Source organism: Prionailurus viverrinus, chromosome E2 (genome assembly GCF_022837055.1).
Source record: "Prionailurus viverrinus isolate Anna chromosome E2, UM_Priviv_1.0, whole genome shotgun sequence".
NCBI lineage: Eukaryota > Metazoa > Chordata > Mammalia > Carnivora > Felidae > Prionailurus > Prionailurus viverrinus.
The window spans coordinates 44,909,471-44,918,810 of record NC_062575.1 but is presented as its reverse complement, the minus strand read 5'-3'; the positions used below and the strand labels follow the sequence as shown (position 1 = coordinate 44,918,810).

Here is a 9,340-nt window from a genome sequence, read left to right as displayed (position 1 = left end):
TGCTTTAAAATCACCTAGGGGGGAGGGGAATAATTAGAGATGAAACTGATTGGTATTCTGTTGATAACTGTTAAAACTAGGTGATGGGTACACACAAGTTTTTATTATACTGTTTTCACATGGTTCAAAAATTACATAAAAAAAGTTTCTTGTAATTATATAGATAATAAAGGAATAATCAGATAAATTTTAGCATGTATAGGGGCTCGAGGCTATTTTGTATAATCAACTCACTCTACTGTCTGGTATAGAGAAGGCAGTCGTTTAATAACATAATAAAAAACAAAACAAAACAAAACAGAAAAAAACCAATCACCCTGAAGCCCCTCTTACTGGTCAAGGTACTAATTCTACCCCAGCTTCTTGCCCGATCATCCAGCTCTTTCACACATACACAGTCTTACACTTTTCCAATGAGTATTTATTATTAGTTAAGCCATGCTTCAGGATCCCAGGGTGGGGATCACCATGTACCCAGGTCCCCCTTCACTGCCCTAGGAGAAGGATGGAGTACGGAGGAGAGGTGGGTGGAGCCAGTTCAGATCTTCCCAGGAAACGTGCCTTCCGCCCGGCGATCGTCCCAGGCTGCCACCTGTGGAAACACAGCCAATGTTACTCCGTTCCCCTGTGGGGAAACCAGATGAGTGACCTTGGTCTTCCTCACTTTGCTCACCTGCTCAGTCGTCAACAAGTAAGCCCAGTACTGCCACTATTTCAGGAGTGAGGGTTGGAGGGGGGCGAGTAACATGCAGAAAAATCCCACATTCACTGCAGGGCTGTCCCTGGGGAGATGTGTGACTGTAAAGAGGTTCAAGAGTACGGCTGTGCCGTATTTCAGGAACCCCAGAGTTAACACTCAGTGATGGTTGTCAGAATACAGGAAAGAACACTAGGCAGCTGCGAGACAAAAAAGAGGCTCATCTACGCCCTGGCACGAGTGGACCTCCCAAGTGCAAAAAGGTGCAAAACTGAATACAGAGTGTGATCCTGCTGATCACAGATGTACGCATATAGGCATATAAAAAATAACAGAAAGGCCCGTATCAAACTGTTAACACTCCCTAGAAGAAACACTCTGCAACCTGTGGACCTTCCTACAGGCAGTCAGAAGCACAACCACTGATACACACACACCCTCACACTCACATATATATGCCATGTATTAGAGGCAGTGGACCAAAGCATGGATAATAAGGAAGACTGAGTCTGAATTCCTAACTGTGACACCTCGGGCAAATTACTTAATCTTTCAGGGCCTGTTTTTTTTTTTTTTTTTTTTTTTAATTTTTATTTTGAGAAAGAGAGAGAGAACACACAAGGTGGGGAGGGAGGCAGAGGGAGAGAGAAAGAATCTTAAGCAGGCTCCACGCCCAGCACAGAACTGGACACTGGGTTTGAACTCACGAAACCATGAGATCATGACCTGAGCCAAAATCAAGACCTGGATGCGCGACAGACTGAGCCACCCAGGCACCCCTCAGGGCCTCAGTTTTTAATTGTATAAAATGAGGACAGTGAGGGGCACCTGGGTGGCTCAGTCTGTCAGTTAAGCGTCTGACTTCAGCTCAGGTCATGATCTCATGGTTTGTGGGTTCGAGCCCTGCACCGGGCTCTGTGCTGACAGCAAGGAGCCTGGAGCCTGCTTCGGATTCTGTGTCTCCCTCTCTCTGCCCCTCCCCTGCTCGCGCTGTCTCCAAAAAATAAATAAAACATTAAAAAAAAATGAGGATAGCGATAACAGTATCCATCTCATCCTGTTTTTCAGCACGTTTGCCCTTAGAGGATATCAAGTGCTTACAAATGAGCTGGCTCATAGTTAAGTGATGTGTATTTTATTTACATACTTACACACCATGTATCATGAATACTCTGTACTTTAAAAAAACATACAGACAAATTGGGCCACACTACATATTGTCCTGCAACTTGCTTTCCCCACAAGTCTTAGAGCTCTTTCTGTTTTCTGTCACAAAGATCAAGATAAATGTACCAACATTTATCTAGCTCGGGTTGTTTCTGAATTACAAACAACTCTGCAATGAAGATCCTCACACAGGAGCATCTTTGTAGGTCTAGATGTAAAACTGCCACGTGTATGTTTTTTTCCATTTTGAAAGATCCTGCCAAACTGACCTCAAAAGAGATTGTACCAATTTATAGAACAACTAACACTTAGCACTGTCCATCTTTATAATTCTTGCACCAGAATGCAAGGTAAAAACAAGCTTCTCTCTGTTGTTTTAAGCTGTGTTTTCCTGATGACTTGAGTGGAGATGGACATCTTTTCAGGTCAACGCTCATCTGGATTCCCTCATACTGGACTTGTACTGTCCACAGTCCACAGTACTTTATGAGTGAACTTCTCAGTCGCTGGGACTGACCCTCTCTCCATCTCTCTCTTTTTAAAAAATGTTTATTTTTGAGAGACAGAGATAGAGCTCAAGTGGGCAAGGGGCAGAGAGAGAGAGGGAGACACAGAATCTGAAGCAGGCTCTAGGCTCTGCACTGTCAGCACAGAGCCTGATGCAGGGCTCGAGCCCAGGAACCATGAGATCATGACTTGAGTCAAAGTTGAACGCTTAACCAACTGAGTCATCCAGGCGCCCCTCTCCATCTCCTTTTTTTAAAAATTTTATTATATTTTTAAAAAATTTACATCCAAATTAGTTAGCATATGAAACAATGATTTCAGGAGTAGATTCCTTAATGCCCCTTACGCTCCTCTCCATCTCTTTTTAAAGGATCAGGTTGGTCTGATAACTTGGAAATTTCACTTTGCCCAATAATCCCACTTCATGGAAAGGAAACTAAGGGAACCATTCAAATAGAGGAGAAAACATTTCCCGGAATGGAAATGTACACTGAAGTATCATTTAAAATAGTGAAAAGATGTGAATCCAGCTAAAAGGGAAGGAAATATTTTATAACTATTAAGATGATGGCTGCCCAATAAGTGAGCAGATTGTACTGACATGGAAGTAGGTACACAATGCATGTTAAGTAAAAAAAGCAAAGCACAAAACAGTGTCAGGAGTATGACCCATATTAGCATTAAAAAGTAGATAACCACGTATCTACACATACACACACATTAGCACACAGAAAAGGAAGTAAAAGATTTGTGCCAAATGACTAAGGAAAGTTAACTTTAGGATCAGAAGGGAATGGCTCGGGGGCTTTCACTTTCTACATTACATAAATCTCCTGTTTTGAAGATTCCACAAAAGTCAGTGTTATTTTTTCATAGAGAAACTCAAGATTTTTTAACCTGGAAAATAAAACATGGTTGGAAAAAATGTTTTAAATGCCCTTCCAAAATACACATACTGGGATTAGAGACTAATTGAAAATAATACACAGGAAACACCTGGAAATGCGACAGTATTATTAGGGATGTCAGGAGGATGGGGAACATTTTTCTGCCCTTTCTCTATTTTTTAAGTTTTTGTGAAGTGGTTATATTTTTCATAAAAAACAAAACAGGGGTGCCTGGGAGCCTCTGTCGGTTAAGTGTCCGACTTCAGCTCAGGTCATGATCTCACAGGTCATGAGTTTGAGCCCCTCGTCGGGCTCTGTGCTGAGAGCTTGTAACCTGGAGGCTACTTCAGATTCTGGGTCTCCCTCTCTCTCTGACCCTCCCTGGCTCATGCTCTGTCTCTGTCTCAAAAATGAATAAACATGAAAAAAAAATTTAACAACAACAACAGCAATAACAAAACACTTGTTTTTACTTCACCAAGTTTTTAAAATAAAGAAGCCAGGGCAGCCAGGTTTAAAAGGGACTTGGCAGAATACATTTATATTCAGCCCTAACAGGGCAGACACAGCAGGCACCTGAGGGTAGGAACCACACAATCTGCTGCTCCCAAGGTAAGAGCAGGCCCAGGTCCTGGAGAATGGGGCGTAGGGCAGCACTGGGGCCGGAAGCATGCTTCCCAGGCCTCTGTCCAGCATGCACCCGATGGAGGCTCTGAGGCTGGAGGAGGGATGTTATGAATTCACAACATCATGCTACCCAAGATCACCCAGCGACAAGGAGAAATCCTGGAAGGGCACAGGGCACTCAAAGACACATGAGACACTGTGGCCAGAGAGGTGGGAGGAGAGCCAAGCAAGCTGAGGAAGACTGCATTAAGGCAATCTGTTCTCAAGAAATAAGCCCCAAAGGCGTACATCAAGGATGCTTCATATATACTGAAAAATTAGAACATAATCTCCATCAAAAGGGAATCAGTTAAATAAAAGCATCTGAAAGTTACTAAAACCTGAAACGGCAGATCTGTATGCATTATTATAAAAAAAGGCTTCAAGACACACTGAGAAGTCAAAGCAATTCAAAGACTATGTCGTGTGACTCATCCATACAGAGGCTCCACAGGAAAAAGGGAATGAGTTAACACTAGTTACCTCAGGGAAGGAGCACTGGGGAGCACAAGATGGCTTCTACTTTTTATTTTACTGTACTGCTCACATTTGGCTTTTTTTTTTTTTTTTTTTAATAAGCACTATGACTTTTGTAATACTACCATATTTTGATCCTAAAACACAAGGTTTTTGCATTTTAACATCTCTGAAATTAGCATTAATTGCATTCCCTTCTGGCATTTTAAAAAAAGATTTCTTAATGTTTCTTGCAGTCAAGAGGATCTTTGATTTGAGGAAATAGTACAATGTTAAACATAAATATTTGGGGGGCGGGAGGCTCAATCAGAAGGACTTGGGCCCCTAAAGATAAATTCTTTATTTAAAGAAGTGTGTGACAGAGTATTAAATAGTGACAAAAGGTCTGGTCAATCAGGGCTAGCCAGATTGCCTTACTGTGTCCGCATCTTCTAGAGAAGCACATGGAAGTAGGTAGGGGTAAAAAGACATGTTTGAGATTTCCTTCAGAACACTACAGCAAAGAAAAGGGGACAGAAGAAGGGAATGTGGAAAAATCTTGAAAATACTCAATTTGGGGAGTGGGTATAAGTGGAAGGTCACTGAATTATTCTCTCTACTTTTATGTATAATTTGAATGTGTTCATAATAAAAGGCCCAGAAATGCACAAGATGGCGAGCCCCACAGGGACAGGGAGCCGGCCAAACGCATATTTGTGGGCTGCATGAGCAAGATGGATGTAGCATGGAGACAGCCCCAGCTGCCCCAGCTGAGAGTCCTGACTGGCTGAGAGTCTCATTAAAAAGAGAGAAGGAGGGCAATTCCACAAAGCAAAGGTCAAGTCCCATGGACAGTGCAATGCCCTGTGTTTCCTCTGCCTCTCAGATGAGCCCCCACCGAGTTACCACACTCCCTTCTGCTAAGACCCCATCCAGCGAAGTTCCAAGGGCCCCAGCAGGCAGTACGTACCCAGGATATGGGGCAGAGGGACTTGTACACACGCCGGTACCATTCACACACGGAGACATCACCCCCTTTAGCAGTCATCGCCTTCTCACAGCGATGGAAGTCTGTGAAGAAAGGGGCTCAGGTTCAGCCCAGACCAAGGACTGGAACACATTTTAAAAAAATGTTTATTTTTGAGAGAGAGAGAGAGAGAGAGAGAGAGAGAGAGAGAGAACAAGTGGGGGAGGGGGAGCATGCAGAGAGAGAGAGAGAGAGAGAGAGAGAGAGAGAGAGAGAGAATCCCAAGCAGGCTCTGCGACGTCAGTGAAGAGCCCAACTCAGGGCTCCAACTCACAAACTGTGTGATCACGACCTGAGCCAAAATCAAGAGCCCAACACTTAACCAACTGAGCCACCCAGTTGCCCCTGGAACCCATTTTTGATCAAAACTCAGAGAAATATTTTTCACTTCACAGCAGTTATGCATGCATACACACACACACACACACGTTTGACAAAGAATGTACATTCCTACAAATGTGCTGAAAAAGGCTAGACATGCCTCGCCAAATTGATCTCATGGCCCCTAGAGAACTACTGTTTGACCTGAAAATTCTGGGGTCAGGAATGAGGAGGTAACATGAGGGACATGTGCAGGGACTATGGAAGTCCAAAACCAGGGCAAGGGAAAGGGAAGATGATCTTCATGCTAAGATGCTGGCATCCTAAGACGGGAAGGGGATAATCTTGTTTTTAAAAGTAGGAAATTAGGGGTGCCTGGATGGCTCATTCATTCGACTATAGGTTTCAGCTCAGGTCCTGATCTTATGGTTTGTGAGTCTGAGCCTCCCCTTTCTCCCACCAGGATCTGTGCTGAACTGTGGGGAGCCTGCCTGGGATCCTCTCTCTTGGCCCTCCCCTGTTGGGGCTCTCTCTCTCAAAATAAATAAATAAACTAAAAATAAAAACACCTTTAAAAGTAGGCAATTAAGGGGTGCCTGGCTGGCTCTGTCGGTAGAGCATGCAACTCTTTATCTCGAAGCTGTGAGTTTAAGCCCCACAGTGGGTGCAAAGATTACTTAAAAACAAAATCTTTAAAATAAATAAATAAAATAAAAGTAGAAAATTAATTAAAAAAAAGAAAAATACTCCAAGTATTCTACTCCTGGGCACATTCTCTACATAACAAAAGCATTCATATGCACATCAAATTACACAGAACATTCATAGCATCATCATCCATAAAAGCCCCCAACTGGCAACCATGCAAGGGTCCAGAAATAAATTATGGAAAATTATACACGATGAAAATGACCAAACCATATATCATAGCATGGATGAATCTTCAAAACTGCCAAATGAAGAAATTCAAAAACCGAGACTATGTATAATGTCTATAAAGTTCATCAAGAGGCAAACCTAAAAGCAGTGATAAAACCAAAATGTGATTGCCTTAAGTCGGCAAGGTTACATCTCTAGTGGGCAGAGTAGGATGCTGTATTCAAGGCAAGGCATGCAGTAGGCAGGGAAGCTCAGAATGCTGGCCAGTATCTAATTTTTTATCCAGGTTATAGTTACGCAGGGGAATCACTTTAGTATTATTCATTTAGGTGTACATTATGCTTTACATATTTCCTTTATGTATGTTACGTCTGTCACATATACACACAAATAGTCTTCAAAAAAAAAAAAAAAATTATAGGAACCAAAGTTTGTGATCCTGACCTAGATGCTGGAACTTGAACACAGCTGTGATGAGGGGCATGGGCCCTGCAAGGTGGGATGCCCACAACAACAAAAAAAGAGGCCTGGGATGTACAGATCCGGTAGGAGACAACAGATAAGTGACATGAGGTGAGGGACCAGGAAAAGGTCTGCATCCCCTCCCACGTCTACGCCCTGCTTACCCAGGTAGTTCTGCCAGCAGTTCCTGGTCTGGTTCTGGTTGGGGAAGCGGCTGTCAAAAGGGGCAGTCTGGTAGTTCTTGATTTTGGTCTTGATGTCTTCTGCCATGGTGCTGAGTCCTGGAGGCATAGGCAGTGGAGGTTGGCAAAAGTTCTAAGGGACCTGGGCATGGGGAGGTCAGCCCACCCAGACACAGAATAATGGGGTAGGTTAGGTGTGAATCAGCCACCACCTTCTACCTCTCAGCATATACAAACAGAGGTAAAGCGTGGGGCAAATCCACACATCTAAGTGTGGAAGTCACAGCAGGGCTTGGCAGGGCGGGGGGATGGGACTCCTTAGCAAAATCGGGCCTTATTCGTCCCAAAATAACACTGGCTAACATTCACTGAGTACTCAGTATAGGCCAAGCACTGTTCTACACACTTTACTCCTGCAGCCACTCTAAAAGGTAGGAACTATTACTTATTACTATCACTGTTTCACAGACAAGGGACAGGGTGTCCAAGTGACTTCCCAAGGTCACACAAGTGGAGGAGCCACACTCCATCACTGACAGATCTACACGGTAGAGGTTCTTAATCTCCTTGGTACCATAAACTCCTCAGGGATCTAATGAACCCTTTCTCAGAATATTTTTTAATGCATTAAAAGATTGCATAGGACCATAAAGAAAACCAGTTGTATGTAGCAGAGGATTTACTAACTACCACAATTCTGAAGTAGTCACGAGTGAAGATGTATTCTGTGACATCTGCAACCATAATGTGATATAAGATGACCTGTGATTTTGATTGCTGACAAAGCGACAGATGGATGCTAATATTACCAAGACTGATGCCTCCATTCTTAAAAGGAAATGCTACATTTAAATTAGAGATTAAGAAGAATAAAGGGGTGCCTGGATGGCTCAGTCTGTTAAGCCTCCAGCTCTTGATTTCAGCTCAGTTTGTATCTCATAGTTGGTGAGTTGGAACCCCGCATCAGTTGGAACTCTCTGTCTCCCTCTCTGCCCCTCCCCGCTCGCTTCTCTCAAAAATAAACAAACAGTTAAAAAGAAAGAAATTTTAAATTTCTTAAAATACATATGTAATTTTCCCCCCTTCAAGTACTAGCACACCTTGCATTCTATGGACTTTGCAGACTGAGAATCAAAAAGCTCTGCTGTATCTCTTACGAGGTGACACACAGTTTTCTCCATGGAATGTGAAACTGCCTCTATTCCAGAGAATTCAAAGAGTAATGGGGTTACAAAGGCCCATGTAAATTCAAGGGACCCAAGGTAGTGAGCAGGCCAGTGTTAAACTCAAGGGACCCAAGGTAGTGGTGGGGATCTGGGGCACCACAGCAGAATCTTTGGGGGGAAAGGGTAGAGGCGCATGGGGAGGAGACGTAGAATACCAGCGCTGGGACACAGAAGAAGAGTTGTTCTGAAGTGTTGTTTTGGGGGGAGACCTGGGAGGGAGGGTGGTTCAGGAATGACTCTTAGGCCCTCTAACATTCAAGAGGGAGGAGGAACCAGAAACCTGGGTGCAAGGCCAGGCCGCGGCCCGGGCAAGCCACGGGAGCCACGCCTGCCTACAGCCTGCTGATTGAGGGCACTACAGTCCTAACTACGGAATCCAAACCCCGGTCGCCGGCTAAGTAGCTTAATATCGCTGATCCTCAGTTGCTTCACTGTCAAAAAGGGATAATTGCGGGCCTTTCCTCATAGGGCTGGAGTGAAAATTAAATGAATTAATAAAGTCGCGTGAAACGTTACCTGGCATTAATTAAGGAAGACCGAAATAATCGTTAGCTACGAATACTAACAGAACAGGACCCTAGGGACCGGGGGGGGGGGGGGGTGGCAGACGCCGCGGGCCGGAAACTCACTTCGTCCTCGGGGAAACGAGGGTCCGGTTCCTCAGTTCCCCAGGATAGGGTCCCAGCTTCCCAAGCCCTGGACACTCACCTAAAGACACCCCTGAAGCACCTTGCAGCTCAATGTGACCCTCAGCAAAGACGCCAGAGTCGGACCGGAAGCGGAATTGAGGCCGGCCGGAAGCGGAGCGAGTCAGCGTGTGTGAGAGTTTTCCGCGAGGCTAGAACGCCCGCGGAAAAGCCGTC

The 9,340-nt window shown here is 44.3% G+C and overlaps 1 protein-coding gene across 2 annotated transcripts; it reads right to left on the bottom strand.

Annotated features, from left to right (window-relative positions):
* Window positions 1-400: 400 nt before the first annotated feature.
* On the bottom strand, window positions 401-9,340 carry LOC125153617 (cytochrome c oxidase subunit 6B1). Of its 2 annotated transcripts, none has more exons than XM_047836993.1 (4): window positions 9,186-9,340; window positions 7,234-7,350; window positions 5,351-5,451; window positions 401-592 (listed from the first exon to the last, which is right to left on the bottom strand). In XM_047836993.1, the coding sequence occupies exons 2-4, from the start codon at window positions 7,337-7,339 to the stop codon at window positions 539-541; spliced, it is 261 nt and encodes an 86-aa protein (XP_047692949.1). In that variant the 5' UTR covers window positions 7,340-7,350; window positions 9,186-9,340; the 3' UTR covers window positions 401-538. The 2 variants fall into 2 exon arrangements, with proteins under 2 accessions (XP_047692949.1, XP_047692950.1); XM_047836994.1 differs by having other exon boundaries at window positions 9,107-9,244.

Coding starts and splice junctions, on each gene's coding strand:
- LOC125153617 (XM_047836993.1), bottom strand. CDS start 7,339: ATGGCAGAAGACATCAAGACCAAAATCAAGAACTACCAGACTGCCCCT. Junction 5,452..7,233: donor CTGCTGGCAGAACTACCTGG/GTAAGCAGGGCG, acceptor CTTTCTTCACAG/ACTTCCATCGCTGTGAGAAG. Junction 593..5,350: donor CCCTCTGCCCCATATCCTGG/GTACGTACTGCC, acceptor GTGTTTCCACAG/GTGGCAGCCTGGGACGATCG.